Source organism: Branchiostoma floridae, chromosome 10 (genome assembly GCF_000003815.2).
Source record: "Branchiostoma floridae strain S238N-H82 chromosome 10, Bfl_VNyyK, whole genome shotgun sequence".
NCBI lineage: Eukaryota > Metazoa > Chordata > Leptocardii > Amphioxiformes > Branchiostomatidae > Branchiostoma > Branchiostoma floridae.
This window is the reverse complement of record NC_049988.1, coordinates 8176194-8202579: the sequence shown is the minus strand read 5'-3', so window position 1 is coordinate 8202579 and position 26386 is coordinate 8176194. Positions and strand designations below refer to the sequence as shown.

The window sequence follows — 26386 nt, the reverse complement described above, 5'->3', positions numbered from 1 at the left end:
CCTTAAGTGGTACGGCGTGTCTGTGTGCTCCCCAAATCCGTTGGATTGCGTTCGATTTCGTACGGAGGCGGTACTCACCACTTACGGATCCCAAACGATTGTCCACGTTTTGTGGCGGCGGGTTGTGCCCTTAGCTTAAGGATTCGTTGAATATTACATAGAATAAGACATAGATATCGATATTAAATACGTTTATAGAGCACACAGTGATCTGAATAAGAATGAATAATCATGATAGTAATTGCGTTTAGACGAAGGCAAATAAACTTTATTTACGAGTTTTATGCAAGCTTCTATTAGAATTCTATTGAATAGATTCTATTGACATGTGTGTCATTCAGCCTATTCATAGTCTGTATAGACAGAATGACACACATTGACTCAGTAAAACTTCATTTTCTACAGGTTCATCCAGACATGCATTCTCTTACTTCCTGAGGAGTTTCCACAGATGGAGAGATGCGGAGAGAATAAGCGTGATTCTGTCTGCCGGTTCCACCCCTATGGCAGACCACATGTGGTCCGTAATGGGTGTGAACCCGGCGACGTTGGATGTCAGGGGCAGGGAGTGCCGTGACTGAAGGTACGTCGTGTCCAAAAACCAATCTTCAAGCTGAGGATATAACATACAGTCGCATAATTCCACCTGCAGTTGCCATAATACCGCCACCTCAAAAATCGTTGTTATAGAGGCCTTCTCAAGATTGTCTTCAACACCTAAATATCTGAATTGTATTACATTTAGGATATTTACCATTCGGTGTTCAAGACAATCTTGGAAAGACCTCTATACTAACGTTTTTTGAGGTGGCGGTATTATGGCACCTGGTGGAATTATGATAGTCGATGTTAAGGATATAGAAAAAAAGGTTTCAAACACGCTTGATATGGTTTCTAATAATACAAAGTATCATATAATGCTAAGAGAATACAATCTTCTTTTCTCTAGTTTGAGGGCCATGCCACTTGCAATTGTACCTGTAGACACTATATTTGGATGTGATAATATCTACATAATGGAAAGGGGATAGTACCCATCGCAAAATCAAAATCCGTCCACCATGTGACTATCATCTCCTATATCAATAACAATGGTATTCACCCAGTTGGTACTTGATACATGATCATGTTTATACTTAGCGTACGGCCCATATTTCATACAACACGTAACATTCGGTATGTTTCATACCCAGTTCCTTTTAACCTTTGCCCTCTCCAGTAATTGCTGATGCAGTGATTGGCCGACCCCTCCTTCAAACTCCCTCACCACCGCCTCTGCCTGCTTGTATTCCTCCGCCGTAACGAAAGGTTTGACTGGATTTAACAAAGACAATACTAGCATAATTATCATTAGTTACTCCTAATGATTCAGATGATTCAGCTTTATTGGTCCTTAGCATGACAAATGACAGTATAATTCCCACATGAAATGTGCCAACGAATTACAATCCATAAAATTCTAAGAGTTGTTACAATTCACAAACATACATAATCACATTTTGTTTAAAAACCTAGACACTGGATTAAATATAGCAGTGGCGAAGAGACAAAGTGGACATAACTATGTCAGCAAACAATAACGTACGTAGAATTTACAAGAAAAAAGTAACTGCATGTATATATGATATTTGGTTCACTGGCAAATCTCTCCTCCCTCGTGCTTCAGTAGTCTTTGTTGTTATGATAATGGGTCGTGAATCAGCAGGCATGCACTAAGTACGATGTAAAACTGGTTTCTGCATCACCCCTACACAGTACTCCCTCACGATGCATTCATACTCTTCACACACACAGAGAAACACCAACACAAGTGTTAGGATGGGCGCGAGTGCGTGGACACCGCAGGAAGACTTTTATTTGCCAAAGGTACAATCGTATCGAGAACGGCAGTTCGAAAATGCAATAGAACACCGAAACATCAAATTCCAAACACGATCATCAATCCAATTCCAAACATATACCAAACATCACGATTTTTCGTAATCGAGTAAGCCAAACCGTAAAGCACAGCATAAATAGCTGCATACGTTGTTTGCCAGCCACGCAACCCCTAAAAAAACCTCCCGAAAGTACGAAGGCCAAAAAAATGGGGGACGTGCACCAGAGCCTTAGCGCAAACAACCAATCTTCTCTGGGGTTTCTTTCTGAAAAGAATCACTCCATGTCCTGAAACACACAAAACATAGTTCAAAGAAGTGATTATATTGGACTGTTAAATACAAAACACCAAGTATCAGTCACTTTCGCCAAAGGCAGTGGCCCGCCCGTGCCTCCTTCTGGATGCGAAGAAGTAGGAAAACCCTTGTTGCTTCCTGGGTGTCGTGACAAGCGTCGAATGAACAGATTACTCCCGTAGCACTATAAGTACTACCATACACCTGTGAATCACGCCCGGTGTGCGTGATCCCACAAACTGTGATACACCTGCGTTACTGCAGAAACTCAATTATTTGCTAATTCGTCACGGTAACGAAGTTAGCTCCTCAAACGCAAATAATTATCATTAATAACAAGACGAAAGGTATTGTTACTCAGTGTAGTTTGTAGATCAGCCATAAGCAGTTTTTCGTTTGCGTCTATTTTGCGTCTTTTTGTTTGTTTGCGTCTATCCCAATACCAGACTGACAACCATACCTGACTCTAGATACTTGTCCAGTGTGTTCTTGAGAGGAGGTACAGGTAAAGGTGGGAGGGAGTCCTGGTACTTCCAGGTTCGCTCTCTAAACACTTGAATCGCTTTCTTCTGTAACCATTCTTGTAGACCTCCAGGTATCCACTTCAGCTAAGAGACCACAGAACACATAAAATCTCTCATATGTCCTAACAATAATTGCTTATCTCTAACGAAGGATAATCATCAGATAACTGGAAATCACACGTCTGTTCATCTAGCCAACTATAACACTTCACTTACTTGTAGTTGCTTCAGTTCGTCGTCGCTGGCCGCAAACTGCCGCGCTAGCTGAAGTTTCCTGACGGCTTCGGTAAGCCCCGTACGTGCGGGAGGCGACATAATCCAGCAGCTGGCTATAGAGGGTGTAGTCCTGGACGGTACGATGCGACATGGGGGCTCTAGTACTAGGCTCTAGTACTGTTTAATAGCGGGGACAACAGCTGAAAATGGTTCTTTTGTTGATCAACTTGTTATAGAGGACAAGTTACGCAGATGGCAAATAACGCGTTATGCAAATGGTCATCTTTACAGGTCATCCCTTGTACAAAGGTCAAATAGGACACGTAGGCGAGTGAACAGGTAGGTTTAGGACTCTGATAGCGATTGGATCATTGGAGAGATGTTTACTCAACTCATTGTGCCAAAGGTAATACTAGTAGTCACCCCCCGTTTTAGTCTCCTCACATATTTCTGTCCCATTAATCTAAGTGTTCTCGTAACTTGCCTTAAACTGGAACGCACATGTAGTATCGAAATGAAATGAAATGATAAAGAATATGGATAAAGAAGGAAGCAAAAAGCATATTGGCGGAACTGTTAAGTATCCTCGTTGATTTAGGCTTCACCCAATGAACAAATAACGAACCTATTTATCCCACGATGAAACAAAAACATATCAATGACATGCTGCTCAGAAGCTGTTAGCAACCAAAAAGGCAATATTTTCACGAAAATACAGAGTGTTTCCCTGTAGCCCTTTGTCTAGTTACACACAATACTAAATACTATACCATTAGACTTGCACTTTAGCATTGTGCTGGATCCGGAGTAAAAAAAAGAGCCACCCTACATCTACTTGGTTTTGAGACCAGGTCATTAACATAATTATACCACACCATTAGCCCCACCCTTTAAGTATCATGTGCGAGCATTAAAAAAAAAGGAAGAAGAAAAAAATACATGGAGTTTCTTTTTCTATTGCAAACCTGTAGTTGTATTGCAAACCTGTAGCTACTAGTAGTGTGCTGACGCAGTTTTAAGCTCTGAGTGGTTTCTAACAGATGAAGAAAGAAGAACACACTGGCAAAAACAACATGTTTTTCCTATCGGGGGAAACATAATCAGGTCAGCTCAGCAGAAGAATCAGAGACACTCTGCAGATAAGAGAGGTCATCAAAAGGTTTGCTTGCAGAGCACGGTATGATGCTTAAATGATTAAACAAATTCACTCATCAGGTGGTGATTTAGAGTAGGCGTTGTCTGGTGTTTGTCTGAAGTAAAACAGTAGCTTTACTTATTTCTTGCATTCACCGATATTCATGGCCATTTCCAATGATTCCTTGTGAATGTTGAGGTATGGACAAGAGGGATACCAAGACAGTGCTGAGGAGCGTCTTGGGTCTGTACATGAGGAAACTTTGTTGTGTGTGTGAAAACACACACACACACACACACATATGCTGTAAAGCCAAGGATGTCAATGTTTAATTACCCAAAAAAACTGTAACGCATTAAAACTGCACATTTTTGGGTGTTTTTATTACTTCCTGCTGGGCATTACATGACATGTACACATGTATGAATTCAGATGTGTGCAGACAAATTCTGTTGTGGGACTAGACTCCTGCTGTAGTGCTTGTACAGCTGTGTGGCCCATGGGGTAAACAAATGGAGATGGGCACTGCCCCATACACCAAGAGGTGCAGGAATGATTTTGATCTTGACCAGCTAAACAAAACCTCCCTGTCGAGTTGTGTACATGTAGCTATGTGTATGTTACATCTTCGCACCATCATTTCAATATATCTAAGTATCACATCAGTAAAGGCAGTATCAGATTGAGCTGTGCTCCAGACCCTAGCATACCAGAGGCACTGAAGACAATACATCACTAGATGGTAAACATTAACCATACCATCCCATGTCTGCTTGGTTGCAAGTATGAGTCTGACGTATAACTATTCAATGATGTTCTTCTTGCGACTTCTAATGATCATCATCATCTTTATATTCCTTTAATAGTTATCCAGTATTACCCATGCATCCTTCATCTTATCAGTAATGTTTTAGTTTGAGTCCCTTTATTGCAACACGTCAGTAGAACGCACTGCGCCTGCGCGAACACTGTTTTTTTTTTTTTTAACGTTGCATTGAAATCCCGCTTGTTGCACAGTATATGTTAGAGACATGGCTTCATGTAAAACGTACACAGAGTTTTAACCTTATATACGCACACACTTTCTTAAATATGGACCTTTTGTAAACCGGGAGATTAGCATGTCTATACTTTTTGCGCAGGCGCAGTACGTTCCGGTGGCGTGCTCTTTATTGCTATGATATGATAAGGTTTTTACTAGTATTGGGGTATCCTTCTTGCATACATACAATCTTCCTTAATTTTCGTTTTCATTTGTAATAAATGTCTGAGTACTTTTGTCTACTTGCCTAAATACAATCAAGGTTATCTAGGATGACAAGAATACATTGCCCCGGAATTTGTGTATGTACTAGGGCTCTAACCAGCTCAATTTTTGCATCCCAATTCTCATTTATGCAAAAATCCTAAAAACCCTTTTTTCTGTCATTTGGTAGTAATTTTCACTGTGGTTCAATTTCTAAGCCAGTATCTGGGTATGTTTTGATATGAGGGTGGATCAAAAAGTAATGCATTGCCAGTGGTTTTATAAAATTAAAATGCTTGTTCAAATTTTAATATTTCTAGATCTTTCCCACTGATTTGGGACTGCAAAGGTAGATAGAATGGTCTTGAATTTTTTCCAAAATATGTGATAAAATTGACGTAGTAATGACGGGAGATGCCTAGAGCCCTGATATGTACCCTCTCCCTCTAACCATTACTTTTCCATTAGTCGATATGTATACATTGAAATTCAAGACAAAAATATAACAGAGATACCACAGATGTTTGAAAAATAGGAAGAAAATAAATAACACATTAAATCAAATGCCTTAACTAACCCCTGAAATATTAAGCACCATAAGACATAATCAACTATATATGACTTAAAATAATTCTGGTCAGCTGTGCTTATAATTTGAAATAACAACAATACTAAAATGTTAATATAGGAATGTTGAATAACAGCAATAGCAGCAACGAACTGTAACAAAACAGTAAAACTAAACTGGTGTATTTTCAGCGATGGTTGTATTATGACATCATGAGGAGTTGGCGCATGTCCCTGAGTGACTGTTGTATACTAGCCGACATCTCCTCAGCACTGGTCTCCTTACAACTCTTCCAGGCACTCACACTGTAGGTTATCCTACAAATAACGAAAAATGCAAAAACTTTGGTTAGAGAACTCAAAAGTTGGGTAAATTAGCTATGGAATCTTCAAGTAACAAAAACGACAATAGAACAAGCTCGATTTCTTCCCTCATCGATATTACAGTATAGCTAGTAAGAAGAACACATTTTAAAAGCTACCCTTGTTAGTTTATGCCTGAGCTCCTGTCACATAAGGTCTCATTGATGTATTACTCCGAGTGGGTACCCTAAAATAGATCCGAGCCAAAAAATAAACGGCTGGATGGACGCGTGATTTTAGCGGTGAGAAATTCCCTTTTAGCCAGCGGAGCTGATCTCAAAAGTTAGATTGGTGAAAGCTTGTTTGTAACTGAAGAAATTAGCAGGTAAATTTTTGCAGCCGCGCGCTAGGTCAGAGGTACACAGTCGTGGGGTCTGAGTGGTGCGGTTGTACACTAGCAGCGAAAAAGTGCCTTTTGTGGGGATTGACTAATCGTAGTTTGTAATTGCTATAAATAAAGTTCCTATGTATAGTTGACGTTGGCAATTTTTTCCAACAATATAGGGTAAATGTGCTCAACATAGAATGAAAAATCTGCTAACATTTTACGTAGCTGCATTATGAACGCGCCCATGAAAACCACGAGTCTATGGAAAGAAGAAACTCATCAATGAGACCTTAAGACTGTCTAGTATTGACAGCCAGGTTATGAAAAAAACATAGCTGGTCTTAGCAAAACTGTAACCTTATAAGCACACAAACTCTCACCTCACATGACATCAAAGCTAGGAAATGTTTAGCTATCATTGATACATGTATAATGAGTACAAATGATACACATACAAATTCCCATATGTGAATTCAAGTGTTAACGCTAGTTCACCTTTATTTGTAGGGTAACCTTTATCCGTTCTTTTTAAGAACAATGTATTTAGGGGTATCAAGTCGACAGATGGTGGCTTCAAACTGCAATATTTTGAAAATATCACAATTTGAAACTACCATCCATTGACTTGATATCCCTGGGTACCCTGTTTAGCAGCACAACGGATATAGGTTACCCCCCAGATAAAGGTGAACTAACGTTACATGATGCATGTAAAAAGATGACAAACCTGTCTAGTTCGATGCTGTAGAAGATTCCGTGGCCGTGGTGCACCATGGGAGCAGCCGCCCCAGGACAGGGTGTGTACCCCCCAAGGCTGGTGGACAGGACAAAGTTTCCTCCACCTCCACTGTATCAATCATTTATAGGCAAGAAAAAAAATCAATCAAAAACCGTTTAACAGAACAAAAAACACTACAGAAAGGTATCCTTTGCAAACAAATACATTAAGTTAACCTTCACATCGTCTAACCTAACTACTGCTCTGTTTATTTTTACTTAAACACGTTCATAATACATAATGATGACCAGCCCCCTCTGCTCTATCCTGCCACTTGTTACATAGTGTAATCAGACACCACAGGCCTCCAGTAACCATGGTGACAGTTGTTTGGTCCAAACCATTGACCTTACATGTATCTTTATGGAAAAGAAAAAGAAACGGAGTAAAAACAATATGTTTCATTTCTGTGAAGGTAAACAGAATTCAGCAATGTTCTCAGTTATATATTCACATTTTGGGGGTCGCAAATAGCTATGTAACATTAAAAGATTTAAAAAAAAAACTATTTTGGCAGATATTGCAGAAGAGCTAAGTAAAAATCAGATGAGCACTTATAAAGGTGCTAAAGTTTGTGAACACTACAAAGCTCGGTACCTTTTTGTGTAAGCTGGATCAGCAAATATAGAAGGCAGTGGAATCCCTGCGCCCATGGCCAGGACTTGTAGCCCAAATAGGTGACGATCAAACCCTAAATGGACAAGTAGTAAACATATATCAAATACATGTAGATACAGAGTTTGAATCATTACATCAACAGACAGAGCTAACCCACATTGATTTACAAGGCAATGCAGAGCTGCTTTTGAATTACCCAGCATGCATTTTGCCTCCTCCATCAGTTGTATATGTTTCTTAAATGCAGCCATCATAAGTTCTTTCTTCTCTTCAGTCGGCACTGAGTTGTCCACCATGGCCTTACACCAGTTGACCACCTCCATGGTGCAGGACCGGACAGTCTCGGTCCGGCCGTGGTAGTACTGCCGCAGGGTTGCTGTCTCGTACGTCGAAGCTGGTCTGACGTAAGGACAAAGAGACTAAATCATTTTTCATCAAGTTTCTGCCATCTTGTGTGTCTTAGTGGTATACCAATGAACCATACTTCATGCACAGAGGGCAAAAAATACTGCTACATTTCACTGAAGTGCAGGTGACATAGATTTACTCCATACAATACTTAAGAATTGATGGCAAGGATAAAGTTATTATCTATATATAATGCTGGTTCACCTTTATCCGAGGGTAACCTATATTCGTAGTTTGTACAAAAAACGTTTTTAGGGATATAGAGTAGACTGACGGTGGTTTAAAATCGGAACATTTTGAAAATATTGCAAATTTGAAAACACTGTAAGCAGACTTAATACTCCTAAATGTGCTGTTTTTAAAGGCAACGGATAAAGGTCACCCCACGGATAAAGGTGAACTAGCGTTATATACGTACATGGATATTGACAGACATGACTAAATTGTCAAAGATTGTCATAGGTGATTGTAACCATGCTAGGAACTGTGCTTTGATTTCAGAATTGTTATACGATTTCATGGAGCAAAAGACAATTTTACATACTTTCCATGCAGCCTGAAGTAGGCCAGCTGTAGTGCAGTCTGCATGTAGGAGTCCGGGTGGAGCTTGAAACTACGGATGAACTTCTTCCCATAGTCGGTAAAGCTGGGGCAGATGACTTCAAAATCCGATGCCTGTTTCAAACAGTGCATGGATAAGTATTCTACAGTCAAATACACTCTTTTCTCTTAAAATAATACATTATACAACAGTACAGCAGCCTTCAATTGTCTATTGTGCCTTCCCTGTCCTTGGTACTGAAAAACCTTCTTTTACCCTGCACTACTGCTGAAAGGCCTTCCTCAACACGTACTACCCTGTATCCTTCCCAGCCTTAGGAATAAATGCCCTTCCCCATACAGAACTATCCTGTACCCTCCCCTACCTTAGTGCTGAAAGGCCTTCTCTAACCAGTACTATCCTGTACCCTCCCCATCCTTAGTGCTGAAAGGCCTTCCCTAACAAGTACTATCCTGTACCCTCCCCAGCCTTAGTGCTGATAGGCCCTCCCAACCCAGTACTATCCTGTACCCTCCCCAACCTTAGTGCTGAAATGCCTTCCCTACCCAGTACTATCCTGTACCCTCCCCAGCCTTAGTGCTGAAAGGCCTTCCCCACCCAATACTATCCTGTACCCTCCCCAGCCTTAGTGCTCAAAGGCCTTCTCTAACCAGTACTATCCTGTACCCTCCCCAACCTTAGTGCTGAAATGCTTTCCCTACCCAGTACTATCCTGTACCCTCCCTAGCCTTAGTGCTGAAATGCCTTCCCTACCCAGTACTATCCTGTACCCTCCCCAGCCTTAGTGCTGAAAGGCCTTCCCCACCCAATACTATCCTGTACCCTCCCCAGCCTTAGTGCTGAAATGCCTTCCAGAACTATCCTGAACCCTCCCCAACCTTAGCGCTGAAATGCCTTCCCTACCCAGAACTATCCTGAACCCGCCCCAGCCTTAGCGCTGAAAGGCCTTCCCTACCCAGAACTATCCTGTACCCTCCCCAGCCTTAGCGCTGAAATGCCTTCCCTACCCAGTAGTATCCTGTACCCTCCCCATCCTTGGTGCTGAAAGGCCTTCCCTACCCAGTACTATCCTGTACCCTCCCCAGCCTTAGTGCTGAAAGGCCTTCCCTACCCAGTACTATCCTGTACCCTCCCCAGCCTTAGTGCTGAAAGGCCTTCCCCACCCAGAACTATCCTGTACCCTTCCCATCCTTAGTGCTGAAAGGCCTTCCCTACCCAGTACTATCCTGTACCCTCCCCAGCCCTAGTGCTGAAAGGCCTTCCCCACCCAATACTATCCTGTACCCTCCCCAGCCTTAGTGGTGAAATGCCTTCCAGTACTATCCTGTACCCTCCCCAACCTTAGTGCTGAAATGCCTTCCCTACCCAGTACTATCCTGTACCCTCCCCAGCCTTAGTGCTGAAAGGCCTTCCCTACCCAGTACTATCCTGTACCCTCCCAAGCCTTAGTGCTGAAAGGCCTTCCCTACCCAGTAGTATCCTGTACCCTCCCCATCCTTGGTGCTGAAAGGCCTTCCCTACCCAGTACTATCCTGTACCTTCCCCAGCCTTAGTGCTGAAAGGCCTTCCCTACCCAGTACTATCCTGTACCCTCCCCAGCCTTAGTGCTGAAAGGCCTTCCCTACCCAGTACTATCCTGTACCCTCCCCAGCCTTAGTGCTGAAAGGCCTTCCCTACCCAGTACTATCCTGTACTCTCCCCAGCCTTAGTGCTGAAAGGCCTTCCCCACCCAGAACTATCCTGTACCCTTCCCAGCCTTAGTGCTGTAAGGCCTTCCCTACCCAGTACTATCCTGTACCATAGTACTTGAGGGCCTTCCTCTAAACTGTATATACTATAATTACCTGTTTCAGGAATGTTTTTTTAGCCTGTACTACTGCATCACGTATCTCATCATCAATGGTGAAAACGAGTTCTTCAGGCTGAGGGACTAGCCGATCAGGTACGCTTCCCTGTAATAAAAAGTGGTCTGGCTAAGTTCATTGGACAAGCCCTAAATTTTAATCATTTTGATTCTCTTTGCTGCTATATATCATATTCATAGCCATAATGATAAGAAATATGGGTTCATCTTATGCAAAATGACTAGTCTCAGAGTCTGCATAAAACAACAACCCAAGATGTTACCACATTACATATTAATATTCTTCAGTGAACTAAAAACGTAATACTTGAGACAACACGTGTAATGCTTATAGTGCAATGTTGCCATGGGCTGCTTTTATAAACTATACCCAAGCACACTGGGTCACCCCTAATCCTCTCGACAAGTGTGTTGGGTTCTTTCCCATGCAGAGGCTTGATGCTCGAGGCTTAAGCCTTAAGATCTTAGTACATGTTTTGCACCTTCCAGAATGGTCCCATGCGCTGCAGCTGGGAGTTGATGAAGTAACCAGCGTATACATGAACCATGGCATCGGCTGGGGAATGCTGCAAGGAAAAATGATGTACAAAAGTTTTTCATTGTTGCAACTGTGCATGCATATCAGGATATCACTTAACATAATTTCAACAAACAGCAAGAGCTTATTGTACCTAATGACCTTGATGTAGCGACCTAAGTCAAACCAATCTTTGCTGCAATTTCAGCTTAAATAAGATGTAGAAGATCCCCAAAACTCTTTTGTTTGACCTTTCAAACTTGCCCCTTTACATTTGTTTTGGTCAGTGCTGCATGTTCTATACTGTCCAAAAGGTCCAATCTAAATGTTCGAAAAGGCAGGGGGAATAAAAGTTCTAAACTGGAATTCTGCGGCTACAGATGTTTTAATGATGGATGATTGGAGTGCAATAGATATTGGTTAGCTGAGAAATGAGTCCACTCTACCAAGGAGGTTAAATACTCTACTATCTAAATGTTGGAAAAAAATTTTTTAAAAACATTACCTCGTAGTTTGCGCAGAGTAGTCCACTCTTGAAAGCCACTATGGTACTGATATGGTCGAACCAGCGGTTCTGGGCATTGCCCGCCAATGTCTCATAGAAGTTCTGCAGAAGACAATGCAAATAGTTCCAAGTTACAGTGGAATACCTTTCAACATCATTAACAGCAAGAGCTAGGCCTAACAGGCTAACAAGAACACATGCGACAAAAGAATGATTATAAACAATGTCAAGTTGAAGTAACCTCCAAAGCAACATGCAGCATTCTAGCATTGTTCATCATTACAACAAATGCAAATTTGCACAAAAAATTACTTAGATCTTTGTCAGAATCTGGATAGAAGGAGTGATTTTCAAAAGTTCTCTTCTAAAGAAATATGCAGATGTAGCACTTGTCTTTGATAAGAAATTGTTTGGAATGTTAGACGTTCTTAAAGATGGAGATTATGAATATGATGAATATGACCTTTTCAAGGTCAAATAAAGGCACAACAACAGCTTACCTCGCCATGGTTCTTTGGGGTGGCATCGTCAAATGCCAGGATGACGATACTTTGTTCAATGATTGACAGGTGGTCAGCGTTGACAGCATCCATCGCCATCAGCTTATCTCTCACCTGGAAGGAAATAAAGATGAGATTTGCAACAATTTTTTCAGCATTGACTGACTGATGTTTTGTTGACTGACTTACATCCAAAATTCCACATGTAATACAGTATGAATTAACGCTATACATTTAAGCTGTACAGTTCAGTCCAATTCAGCTCATCCGTTCAGCTGTACATAAGATCATTCTAAAGTCTATGTGGACAGTTGGTCATAGCTATAGACAGGATTTTTAATGCCTGTGTCAATGGGAAAAAAATATCCAGTAAGGGACCACCAAAAAGAGATCATATTGGAAATATCGTCCTTCTATAGAGGTGGTCAACTGTACAGGTTTGACTGTATTTTGAAACCCCCCCATCACCCCCCCCCCACACACACACACACACACCACCATACCTTTGCCCATTTCGTCCTGTCTTCTGCTGTTAGTGTGGAGATGTGAGGTCCCTCCGGAGCATTCTCACATTGTTCTTTTACACTGTCCAGTTGTCTGGAAGATAAGAACAAAACAATAACCTGATAGACAACATCTGCGACTACTTGAATGTGCATGCAGTACCTTAAAGGTAAAAAAAACTCTAGCTTTAACACTGTTTGGTCATGACATCTAGAAGCCTTGAAGTGAAAAAAAGAAACAGAGATATTTTGGTATACCAAACATAAAGAAGGACATTGTATTCAGTGTTTTGAGCCATGGACATATTGCTTTACCCCTAATAGTACATAACCTATTAGTAAGTTCTATCACATGTATAACTAATGATTGGTTTACTACTGTTGTCACATGCACATGGAAGAGTTGATATATCATGTTTTAAAATCAATATATATTATAATTTTGATTCTATTAAAGATCATCAATGAATAAAAGAATACTACTAACCACAAAACATCATTCATTGAATGATTCATTAAAGCAAGTTTATTAACCTCCTTGATTAAGGTATGATTCTACAGCACTAAGGTATACCTTTTCAGTTCGGGTGGGGTCAAGGGTTCGCCCTCTCGGTCGATGACCTCTAGCTTAAACACGCGTCCTTTGCAAAGCACAGTAATGTGGGTGGGTGCTGCGCCTTCAGCTTCTAAAAAAGGAAACAAAAAATATAGTTTTATATGATAATAATTCAAATATAAAAATGATAATCACATTACAAGGTTTAAGTGGTGTAGTTTTGAGGTGGTCCCTTTCTATTAAGCATTAATTGGGCCACACATGTAGCTGTGAACTAAGCTTGGACATACAGTACTGTCACTGATAAGTATCTAATGCCAGCTTAAAAATGAACAAGGAATAGTCATGCCTTCAAGCACCAGAGTTACCAATCTAGGATTGATGTGTTCAAAAATTTGTTTTTTCCCAAAACTAAGTTGAATTTGTTATGACCAAGCACAGTAGTAAGGGGCACCTTCGCTGGATTGTTTTAAAGAACATTTGCAGGCAGATGCAGTTAGTTTGCAAAGGTTAGTTTGTTCAGTGTAATATAACCAGCTGCTGCGACACCGCATGCCTACAAAGCTGTAGTGTTACGCAGAAGGGCGGTCATACCGGCTATATAAGATGAACGGATACAGATAACTACTAGTACTACATCAGGGGGCTCCACTGGTAGTGGTGTGTGTGTATTACTGCCATACTCTCTCTCACATATCTTCAGCACTAAGCAGCACATGTACAGTACCTGTCCTAAAATGGCTAACAAGCTTGTCCATAGCCACACCAGGGATCCGGTGAGTTGAAACCATTTTGCGAAACTGGTTCATACAAAACGGCTGGCCTGTTCTTACAGCCTTGTCCACAGGTATCTGCTCCCTGGGATAGAAAAAATAGTCAAGGTCTTTATATCATAACTTTTTGATATTTCCTTCAAGTGATAGTGAAATATTAGGTAAATTGTTCTTAATGAATCTGTGTTGAATGAATTTTCTTCATCATTGTTGAGTCTTTGTCCAGCATTTTTGCCAAATTAGCAAAACTTGCAAAGTACATGGATGTTGTATTATACAAACATGGATGTTGTATTATATCCACGTTACTAAAGGACAAAGTTAAAGGTGGCTGTTTTCAAAATGAACCTAATTGTTTCACTTTACTAGAGCTAAGAGTGCAATGCAGCGAGCCACTTCTTGCATGTTGCCAATGACAGCGGGTCCCCTCAGCTTTTTTTTTATAAATGTTTTAGGTTCTTTTTTCATGCAGAGGTTTGACGTCCAAGGCTCTATCATACACCAGTTTATCCTAACGTCCCCTCCAAAGGACGCACACACAGATATATGACCCTGAACTAGGGGTGGATACAGGTACGGTGTACTGGTACAAAACCTTTTTGTCTAATGTTGGACCAGTCCCAAAAAAATAGACATGATAAAAATCAGTGGACTGGATTTTGGACCGATTAGAAAATGAACAGATTATATCAACAGGCTCACATGTTTGGGGGCTTATTGGTTCAATGAAATAGCAAGAGCAAAGTAGATTACAGTTAGTTGTTATTTCTACCAAATTTCCATATAAAACATGGTCTCAATGGCTTACTGGTTCAATGAAATACTGGTTTAAGAGCAAAGTGGATAGAGTCAAACATGGTCTCAATTCGACCATTTTCTGTACCGGTACCCACCCCTACCCTGAACTCTTACTTCCTGAGTAGCTTCCACATTTGCAGGCCTTGCCACAGGTGTGCGGGAACCCTGTCCATGATGCTCCCCTCCTGGGGCGGCCAGATGTGCTCAAACGTGGGGATGGACCCGGAGATGTTGGAGTTTAACGGTAACGGGAGGCGAGACCTCAGATACACCACATCCAACCACCAGTCTTCTAGCTGCGGGATAAAAAAATTACATCTATTATTTTTCAGAATACAAAACTTTTAAGTGTGCAGCGTGCATTGTCTACATCATAAAAGCAAGAAAGCTATTTACCATTATACAATAGTCATACACACAGTCATACACAGATATGTAAATTAGGACGGGTGGGTACAGGTACAATGTACCGTACCTGTACCTGTACCTGTACAAAAATATCATCGTATTTACAACTATAGCTTCTCAAATAATGTCTTGTTCCTTCCGGGGCAAAAGAAATTAAAGTTAACTGAGTGAGTCTAAAATGTTAAGACTAAGAGACACTAAATACCACACATAACCTACCCAATTCCTGTGAACTTTTGCTCTCTCCAGTAATTGCTGATGCAGCGATTGGCCAACACCTTCTTCAAACTCCCTCACCACCGCCTCTGTCTGCTTGTATTCCTCCGCCGTAACGAAAGGTTTGACTGCAGGCAGAAAGAAATGTTCAGCATCAGATTCTATCATGCTTAGGCAACGTACGTCATCTCTATCATTAAATGTCATATTTCAATCCTGAAGGTGGACAATCATGACTGTCTAAATATGGCCCAATGACAGATATCAAATATGGGGTCTTCCAAGTGACCTTTCTACTTTTCACCATTAAGCATTTCAACATTAATTCATTCATTCTGTACTTCTGTAAATTTGTCTGAACTGATGACAGCAAATGTAAAAGTATCATTCACAACACCATCTTGTCTAAGTGGACAGGCAGTCACTACAGACAGATCAGTGTGAAAAAGTATAAAAGGAACCACCAAAAACTTGGTTCTTTAGGGACTGGTCGATATTTAGCGGGGGGGGAGGGCCGGTCGTCAGAGGGTCGGGTCAAAAAATTTTTCCTAGGCCCTCCCCACCGGTCAAAATTTTTTTCCTAGGCCCTCCCCCCAAGTCAAAATATTTTTCCTAGGCCCTCCCCCCTCCTATCAAATTTGAAAAATATTCAAGACGCAAATAAATCACCGCGCTCCCGCTTGGAAACATCCTTTACGCCATACCATGAGCCATACTGATACTGGTTTTCCGTTTTTAGTCGCGAAGCAGATCTCTTACTCCTAGGAAAAAAGGGAAATTGAATGGCTCGGAGCCCATAAATATATTCTTCATGGAGGCTACTTTATTCTTTTGATATTCATCAAAAAGCTCCTTGTATTCATAAATGATGCCACTCTACTAGTCCAAACAACACTGCAAAAGTATTTTGTACCTGGATTTCAGCTAGTAGATTTGCGCCGCTCGCGGCGTGCGCCCCGCCCCGGAGCAGCTTGTCGGAGACTATTTTCAAATAATATACATACCTTTGGGACTTGTTGGTTCTGTGGTTGCAATAACTGACTGTGACTCGGGGGAAAATGCCAACAAAAACGTCAGCACGATGCGACTAACCAAAACTGTAGTGGGGAGGGGGGCGCCGAAGCGTAAGGACGATTTTCCCACGGCGGGCCGGGGTCGACCGGTCGCCTTCAGTCTCTACCTCTCCCGGGGCGTTAGAACGCAGACTTCTACTCGGGAGATCTTTTAAAAATGCCACGCTTTTTTTGTACATCCATTTTGTCGGTCAAAAATGACGGAATGGGCCTGCACATAGTAGGGATATTGCGATGATTTGAAAAAATATTTACAAAGTGGCACGCCCGCTCGATGTTGCAGCAACATGTTAGCGCGTAAGAAAAGTTCTAAATCAAAAGGCCATTTGTACTGGTGTTCTAGGTGTACTGGCACATGAACAAGCATGACAAAGAATTATGATACTATTTCTTCGGTAACATTCACTTTTATTCACGATTCTAATTTGCAATGCCTGCAAACTCCGATCGGAATCACCCGGAACCTGTACGATTTAAGGCATTTTGACGGGAATTCATTTATTTTTTTGACACGTTAGTTCAGATTCTTTTCTCAGTAGCTGTGCAGGACTCATGAACTGTCAAGCTTCCGATTTTCATAGTTTTAAAACTATCGACAAAGGAATCGTTTAAGGATGTTTTCCTCCTGGTGCAAACTGTAAACAGACGTCACACACCACTCGTCTCCGACGTGACAAAGACACTGCCGCCTCTTGCGCCATTTTTCTTTGATTTGAGAGGCTCGAGCCGTCCACCGCGGCTCCGACATCGTTTCCTCGCGATCTTTGCCAGCCCTGACTCCACCGCTGCCCCTTCTCCTTGTCCCTCAACACTTGTAGTAGAAGCAATAGTTTCCGCGTCATCCACTTCTACTTGACAATTCGACGCCTTGGCGAGACTTGTGTATGTTGTCCAGTCCCAAACATTGCAGTTTCCCGGGTTATTCCCATAGCTCGCGCTTCTTCTTGATTGACGTTTACCGCCTTTTTGGCGCCGCTGCGGGCTGTGATTGGTCGCAAGTTAATTCGATTTTACGCACAAAGTGGCACGCCCTGTCCAATCGGTACATCTAAAGACTGCAGCCAAGGCTGTTGCCATGGTAACGACACGTACAACAGCATGTCCTACGTGGGAATCGGCTTGCACACGTCTTGTACTGCGTGCTTTTGATAATTATGATAGTTCCCAAGTCGAGCACTCGCTGCTAGCTGTACAGGTTACAACAAGGACGTTGTGTAAGATTTTATAATATGGGTTTAAAATCACGTTGCGCCAAGCAAAATATTCCAAGCGCTCACGATGCGCCAAGCCCTGTGACAGTCGCCTTTTTTCATTCTAAGCAAATTAAACATTGTCGACAAAGATTTTGATCTCCAAACACACAAGTTTGCTGACGATGTACAGCGAGAGAAAGCGACATGAAACGCGGAAAGCTGAATTCGCAAGTCTCACCGGCCGTTTCACAGACGGCACTTTGTCGCAAGTCATCTTCCAGAGCGTTCCAAATTATGAAAAAAAAATACGCATTTTCACGTCATTTTTGCGGTAAAATATGAGGAAAATACCGGCATGTGTTGGTGCGCAGATGTTGACTAGATATGCAAGTACGCTAAATTTTGTCACCGTGACTGAATGCATTGCAAACCGGAAGTAACGTTAACGTTATATTTTACGTCGCATTTTGGTAACTTTATCGGCTTCCTGCCTTTGCCGCGCCAGCTTCGTAAGAAAGGAAAAAAAAATTGACTGATATGTTCTCCGCCCACCCTCCCACCGCTTAATACAAGCGTTAAAACGGTAAGTGAACACTGTAACATCAATATTTTTACAACATTGTTGCGGTGTTAAACAGAGATAGAGTCAAAGGCGCGGCAGTGAAATATTACTGAGCGAATTTTCAACATGTGGAGCGGCGAGCCACCGGCCTTTTTCTTTTTACCATATCGGGCGCCGAACCTCGGGTGCGAGGCGTCTCAAGCTTGTGGAGGCCTGGGGAAATTTTGAAATCTTGACCCTCTGAAACGCCAATTTCCGGCATTTTGAGGGACAAATTTTGCTGGCAGTCCGATAAAAAATTTTTCCTAGGCCCTCCCCCCGGCTCAAAGTTTTTTACCTAGGCCCTCCCCACGGCTCAAATTTTTTTTCCTAGGCCCTCCCCCCTCTGACGACCGGCCCTCCCCCCCCGCTAAATATCGACCAGTCTCTTTAGTAGTGGACATGTGACATTCGTTCGCTCGTTCGTACAGATTTGGGTTTAATGTATAACGTTACCTGACTCTAGATACTTGTCCAGTGTGTTCTTGAGAGGAGGTACAGGTAAAGGTGGGAGGGAGTCCTGGTACTTCCAGGTTCTCTCTCCAAACACTTGGATCGCTTTCTTCTTTAACCATTCTTGTAGACCTCTTGGTATCCACTTCAGCTACAAAGAAACCACAGATACACTTCAATGAAAACAAAGTAATTAATCAATTAATTGATTGACAGTTTGTACATGTTGGACACAACCCAGTTTCCTGACCACTGTGTTTGTGGCTGGGACTTTGACCATCCTCCTTGCATCTGCTTGGAGATTAGTAGGCATGAGGCCATGACTTAAGGCATCCCAGCTTATTCTTGAAAGTGTATCATCTTATAGCCAGTTGATGTTGACCAGAGGGTCTCATTTTATCATGGTTATGACACCGTAACACATGGAATTGTCATAAGCCTAGGGAACTTCTAGGTGTCAAATTGAAAGGTTAAATGGCCAGGCACCAATACCACCAGACAAGGAGTTTTCACAGAACCTAGGACAGAACCAGGGAGAACATTGACCAATCAGAGGAACAACCAGCAGGGAGGAATGACCATGCATACAGCTCACATAGAATAGAACATATGCTGTCATAACGCCCGATCAATTGCTATAGCCATCTCATAAATTCACCTTGTTCACTTTGCTCACTCAGCAGATTTATTCGGTGGTTTCAGCAAATGACCAGGCGTTATGACACCATATACTCCTCTTGAATGATATGTCTGTGTGAGGTGTTTGAGACAAGTTAACGTTACACATTGTTTTAACCCTTAGCCCACATCATGCTTGTAATGCCTACTATTTCCCTGGAGGCATAGGTGGTATCAATGTCATTGGAGAGGGCTCAACAGAACTAAAGGTATTTCAGCATGTGATCTACTGTAAATACATTTAAGTTCACGGGGATTTAATTTCGCGGTAGCGGGAAAAAGGACTTTTTGTGGTGGTTCTAAGTTCGCGGCAGCACCATGAACCATTGCCATGGAAAAATGTTCACAGTGTTTTTAAGTTCGCAGTGAAGCGGCCACCGCGAAAACCACGAACATCAAACCACCACGAAAGTTTCTGCATTTACAGTAATTGTTTTGATCTATTAAAAATTGCTTTGATAGTTGCTACACAGTTGGTGGTGAAGCAACAAATATGCATATTAAATAAAACAAATTTGTACTGTGACTGTTGCACCCATGCATGATAAATTGAATGAACAATATTCCTATACCCTATCTTTACTGTATCTTCTTCCAATCAGATAAAACAATGTCTTTATTTACTAACTTGCACATGTTAGATTGGTTAAGCCCTGACTGTGTAACTAATTAAAGGGACATAATGTACAAATATGGCGCCAAAATTTCAAATGTTTTGAACTTGAAAATCTCCATTCAGATTGACATTTGCAACTTATTTCTAACTTATCTGCGTCATTTTATCACATTTCTAGTGCTTAGTAACGACGTCAAAGTAAACCGCGACCAAATTCACTTACTTCCGGGTAGCCTACCGGAAGTAAGCCGACCGTAGATTTCCGAATCGACCGTTGCGGTCGCAGATCTTTGGAGCTTAGCGGGGACTTTCAACAATCTTCAGTAATGATTCGAGTGAACCACCGAACGCGTTCTAAAGCGCACTTTGGCTCGCTGGCGAGTTGAATAAAATGGCGGACAACTCAAGTGGCGGAGGGAAGTGCACATATTTCAAGACATCCTCACGGCTCAACAAAGTCGTAGTCATACGTTGTAAATATTGCTGTGCAGTGTAATGAGGTAGACTCAACTCATGATGTAGAGAAATGACCGAAAACAGTGACTTTGATTTTACATTATGTCCCTTTAAGATAAACTAAAGTTAAAACATGCAAAACAGGGTTAGTACCATTTAGACTTTGTATCACATCTAAGAGATTATTGAGAATATGCAGAATATACAGTGTGAGTTCACACATTATAATATATAGTGATTACATGTGTACCTCCTGGCAAATCTGTTAACCACGCCCCCTTTCGAACAGTAATATTACCTGCAGCACGACATTATTCGGCACAGGACAAAACGGAGGGGGAGGGGAGCAATGGGGATTATATATGAGGGGAGGGGGCACGGCCAAAAAATAAACAAACATCCTATTCCAATGTTTCTATCCTTGTTTTACATATTTTAGATAGCCAGAAAGACCTCATGCAACTGCACAAACGTGATGTGTACTTGCCGGGCAGCATATTCTAACCCCACCTTTGTCTATGCTATTGCTAACTGACCTGTGATGGTTGCAATTCTTCGTCGTTGGAAGCAAACAGTCGTGTTAGCTGAAGCAGCCTGGCTGTCTCTGTGGCCCCGACACAAGAGGCGAGAAATTCTAACCAAGACCACACACAGTCTCTGATTGCATGGCAAACCTTCGTCAGAGACATGTTCAACGGCGTGTCTCTAATCTATAGACAACTCCCAATTGAGGTCATTTCTCTAACTAAGATAGGCGCGAGTGTAAGATTATCAAAGTCACAGCTGATTTGCGATTGACCTCAGAAAACGGATCAGTCTATTCTAATTCGAGGGGCCGGGGCTTTTTTGTTCTGGTTATGATACTAGTATATGATAATATTGTGTAGTTTGTACATGATGAAAACTGTTTGCTTGTATTAAAAAAAAATTATTTCACACACCGTAAGATGCACTACTCTACTTGTCTCTAGTTCTGTAAAATAGGATCTATCGATTTCATATTAGCTATTACGGCATATTGAGTATTCCCCCAAGCTTTGATATCTCCGATTGATTGGTTTGAAGAAAGAGCATATACCTTACTTGACACAATAGCTATTGGAAGTCCGTGGACACACCTTCCTAACACTTTCCCGGTTACGGTATTAACCCTTTTAAACAAATAGCCAAAAGCATCTTTCCCCTAAATCTGAAAGATAACCATTTAATCCCAAGTTCATCCATCCACTATGCCGTCCACAGTAACTAAGTCAGTAAGCGTTTAAAAGCAAAGATTAACTGCATTGATAGGTTAAGCCACACTCGAGATACATTTTTCTGACGCCATTACGGTTTAACGTATTCAGAAGTGCAGACGTTTTTGTGACCGATTTATTGATTTCCGCTAGCGACGTTGTAAAGAGTCAATCCCTCGTGAGGATCCTTGTAGGTCACGTTTTGCGCTCATCATGTCATCAATTCTCGCATATAAAAATCAATTCAAATCCTTTTCCATCTATATTATTGCAGTGCAGGCAAAATGTGGAAAAATGTACCTTTCATAAGCGAAAAATCTAACGTTACTTTTGCATTTAATAGACAGTGCCATTAAAAATAATAAAGACTCTATGACCCGAACTCAGTAACTTTGAAGGGGGCTAAAAGGGGAAATTCCCTTTCGGGTGTTCGGTGCGGTATCTTGTGATATGCATGATTCTTGTTTGGTTGTATGTCGATCAAAATCATGGAAACTCCACTTTAAAAGCGATAAAAACAAACCCCTTCATATAAAGGATAAGCATAAGATGTAACAATTCACGTGAAAAACGGCCTCTATAATATAAGAACGAGCAGAAACCCAGGTGGGCCCATCTTGCACGTGACACCGGGTATGCTTACTCTCCAAGCAGAGGTTCGACTCCGGCTGTTTTTTGACGTGTTTCTTGGCGTTGTTATCTGGGTTTCTATTTTGTAACGTTTTCTTTATGCCTCGCGGCCAAACATAGAGAAAACTGTAAAAATAGAAAGCATGATAAAAACGCCTTAAAACACGTCAAAAACAGCCGGCGCCGAACCTCTGCTTGGAGAGTAGGTAATGTGAGAATATTCACCTGTAGTCTCTCTATCTCCTCCTTGCTCGTGGCGAACAGCAGGCCATATTGCATGTGTCGTACAACCCCGGCGATACCCAGCCAGGAACCAACACAGAACAGCACGGCTTTCACCCACTGTAGTATTGTGTAGGCGATAGACCACACGGCCATTGTTGTACTCCTGTGTTACAGGAACGCCAGAGGGTGTCTGGTCAACTGTGACAAGCGTGCAGCTGGGGTTTGCTCGCACTGCATAATGCGTCGCAGCAGACGGCAGAGTACACGTCTGAGGGTGTGTTAGGGTCGGCGGTGGATTCGAGATTTTGAAATAGTAACGTAATAGTAAAATAGTTTGGTTTATTGGTTCAGTCGGTGAACGTTAAAATACATCGCAGCTACTTCTACACAGTAAAAAATGCTGAATTGCACATTTTAGACACTGTACAGTGTACTTTATACATATGTAAAATCTAGCTCAGAAATATACAGTTACAAGAATTCTTATTATAGGAATATAATAATAATAATAGTTTACGACACAGATTTTAACATATAAGCCGTAAAGACCATGTTGATTTTATTATGTGGAAGACATCTTGTGGAACCCCAAAACTGATGCGAGCATGCGAATAAAATATTGGCCTCAAAAAGGTGGCTTCTAGTAATAAAGTACTTAGTGGTCAGGAAGGTTGACCAAATGACTGAAGAAATGACTGAACACACAGAGTATGTCGGTTTGGTATACCGAACAATGCATTTTTTTCTTCACTTTTGGTCTTTTTTTGACTCTGTAATTTACTTTGGCATGTTATGTTATGACATTAGTATCCGTTTTGATGTAATATTTTTTTTCGGATGTCATCCATGTAATCAACATGGGCTAAGTATCGTTTTAGATGAAAATGCTTATAGTGCAGTGAAATATATTGTCGGGAAGTCGGCGAAATACATAAGATTAGAAGAATCGCATATTACTTAAAATGCTGTGGTCATATATTGTCACATATTTTTGCTCTACAATCAATTCATCAATAGAATATGTTGCCATGTACATGTATAGTATGTATACTATTGATGCTTGTAGATCGGTGCTTCGATAAACTCTTCAGTGGGCCTCGGAGGCCACCATATTATGGTATTGAATACGAATCAGACATGGTTTTACTCCAGGAGGCGTTAAGCCATCAATATTTCATAGCGGTGGGACACGGCTACCCGTTTAATACATTCTGCTCCTACTATGTCTGGTACCGTAAGAGTAGATCTTCTCTAAGTTTGTAATATTTAGGATATTGAAGATGTCCATTGTGAAGAAAAATGCTGTAACTATTACTATAGTATTTTAAAGATCCTATGACCAGCATATCATTCTGATGTTCGACCATTGCGAGTTTCGAGGAAGTACAACATCCCCATCTGGCGACAATAAGTTGAAGCGCAATAAATGGACAACGCAATCCGTGGATCCCGACTCCGTAGATAGACTAGACACGCCGAAGTTTTATGTATGTAGTTCACGTGGCTACAGTAGCGGTACATGTGCTTCTACTTTAGGAAACAAGACAGAGATAAGTACATACTGATATAAAGCCTTCCCTGGCCTTGAGTACACTCCTAAACTGTTTCCCTCTGAAGTTGTGACTAGAGAAGGCACTAGAAAAATACTTGAGATATCAATTCTGAGTCTACAATGTGTGCATATTCGCTGAACAAACGAGAACAATATTTTCCCGTTTTTGCTTTGTTTATCAGTACTATTATTTGTGTTTTTCTGAATAAAGTGCCGTAAAGAAAATGATTGATGTTTGAATGTGTTTTATCAGAACACTCGTCCTCCCCAAACAAGGCCGAAGATACTTACTTATGCCAAGTTCAGAACGTTAAGTGTCAAAAGGATAAGCGTCGTTGAACAAAATCAACGACAATATTTTATTGTTTTTTCTTTGTTTATCTGCAACATTATTTGTGTTTTTCTGAATGAAGTGTCGTAAAGAAAATGATTGATATTCGAACTTGTTTTATCAGAACACTCGCCCTCCCTAAACAAGGCCGAAGATACTTAAGACTAAAGAGTACATGGCATAGATATGCCAAATTCAGAACGTTAAACAGCTTGTGACACATGGAAAGCCAAGTTTATGACGTTAAGAGTCAGAAGGATGAGCATCTCTTTGACAACCTCTACATTAATCTGGCAAAACAAAAACAGGACTTCGCCAAGTGTTGCCAAATTTTCAGCTGTGTGCAGTTAGCCTGGAGGTCGCCATGGATTTACATATGCCCACAGAACAACGCCCGGGTACGGGGTCATTGAACCTTCGTACGCATCATGAGAAATAACAAGCAGAACATTCGTATTGCCAAACGATTCTACTCTCGAATGACATTTGCAACTGTACAAATTTCAGGTAGTAAAATCATAGCTGATAAGACAAGTAGAAATCACTTTTCTGGCCAAGTTTATTTGAGTTAACGTTGCATACCCGGTAAACTAAGTTATGGCGTAACACGCCAAGTTATTTGATGCATTCATTTACACCTTGAATTACCTGTGCTCTATTCGATATATTTGATGGGTTCTTTTACTTGCTCGAAGTGTAGGTCTCCTAAAACACGGGACCTCTGTTTAAAGTCATATACCCGGGACGTTCAATTCCTAGCCGAAGCAAGGTGCTCATTTTCACCTGAGTGAAGTCCCTTTCCCAAGGGCACAATGTCGGAACATATCACGGGACTCAAACCCAGGACATTGTGGCTTTGAGCCAAAACCCTACCGTTACGCTACGCGACGCCACTTAAAGTTCACACAACGTTAACCCTGTGGCATGTCATAACAATTTTCAGAGTAAGACACTTTACACCCAACTGGTGTGCGTACATCCAATCGCTACCACCCATGAATGAGAGGACCTTGGTGTGAGTGTTTTTGCGCTGTGTATGGATGTTGGAAATATGAAACGCTGATAAAAATGTCTTCATACGTTGCTACAAATGTCATTGACAAGAAAACTTAGCCATCCAGAATATTTTCCCTTTTGTTTCGCAAACAATTCTTCATCGAGCACCTTTAAACGGACTGTGTTATGTGAGTTATTTTTGCAATGTGTATAAATGTGGCAAATAAATGATGAAAATGTCTTCAAACGTTGCTACAAATGTCAAATGACATGAAACATGAAGACTTAGCCATCTAGAATATTTTCCCCTTTTTCCGCAAATAATTCTTCACCGAGCACCTTTAAACGGACTGTCTGGCCGCCATTTGCTGTTGATTAAGCCGGCCCCGTACCTGGAGCTCTCCTAGGCAGAGGATGATACCCATCGCTGGTCAGGGTCACGCTCTGGAAACTGAATCGCAGTCAACAGTCGGTCATTGAACTTCATCAAGGTAACACTAACTCATTCGACTGGTTGCCGGCCGACTCAACTTCCAAATCAAGGGATGGAAAGAATCACAAACCCAGATGACAAAAATCAACACCCAAAATTCCGAGAAGTGCATTGACCTGTTTCTGGCTGCAGTTTGCGGAATCGCTTAAAGAATATGGGGGGGCATTTTTACATCTTAGTATTGGAAACAGTTTCATACATATTATCAATTGAAACGCACGTTATAACAAAATATTTACAGTACAATTGATCGAATCATGCAAGTTATGTTCCTTGATGTATTCGTCTATCAACA

At 41.4% G+C, this 26386-nt stretch overlaps 2 protein-coding genes across 3 annotated transcripts in view; both read right to left on the bottom strand.

Annotated features, from left to right (window-relative positions):
- The window catches only part of LOC118424330 (peroxisomal carnitine O-octanoyltransferase-like), an 8902-nt gene extending 5889 nt beyond the window's left edge, over positions 1-3013 (bottom strand). Inside the window, exons 1-4 of the mRNA XM_035832876.1 lie at positions 2915-3013; positions 2635-2782; positions 1190-1314; positions 432-613 (exon numbers count right to left, since the gene is read on the bottom strand). Coding sequence (XP_035688769.1) covers positions 432-613; positions 1190-1314; positions 2635-2782; positions 2915-3013 — 554 coding nt within the window. The remainder of the gene's footprint in view (positions 1-431; positions 614-1189; positions 1315-2634; positions 2783-2914) is intronic.
- A 2209-nt stretch (positions 3014-5222) lies between these two features.
- On the bottom strand, positions 5223-23316 carry LOC118424118 (peroxisomal carnitine O-octanoyltransferase-like). Of its 2 annotated transcripts, none has more exons than XM_035832606.1 (16): positions 22720-23316; positions 18883-19030; positions 15563-15687; positions 15050-15231; positions 14092-14222; positions 13383-13494; positions 12809-12902; positions 12306-12419; positions 11806-11907; positions 11266-11349; positions 10764-10871; positions 8902-9032; positions 8146-8348; positions 7929-8022; positions 7281-7400; positions 5223-6180 (listed from the first exon to the last, which is right to left on the bottom strand). In XM_035832606.1, exons 1-16 carry the CDS (start codon positions 22870-22872, stop codon positions 6066-6068), a joined length of 2016 nt encoding a protein of 671 aa, XP_035688499.1. In that variant the 5' UTR covers positions 22873-23316; the 3' UTR covers positions 5223-6065. The 2 variants fall into 2 exon arrangements, with proteins under 2 accessions (XP_035688499.1, XP_035688498.1); XM_035832605.1 differs by lacking the exon at positions 22720-23316 and adding an exon at positions 21166-21451.
- Between the last annotated feature and the right edge of the window lie 3070 nt (positions 23317-26386).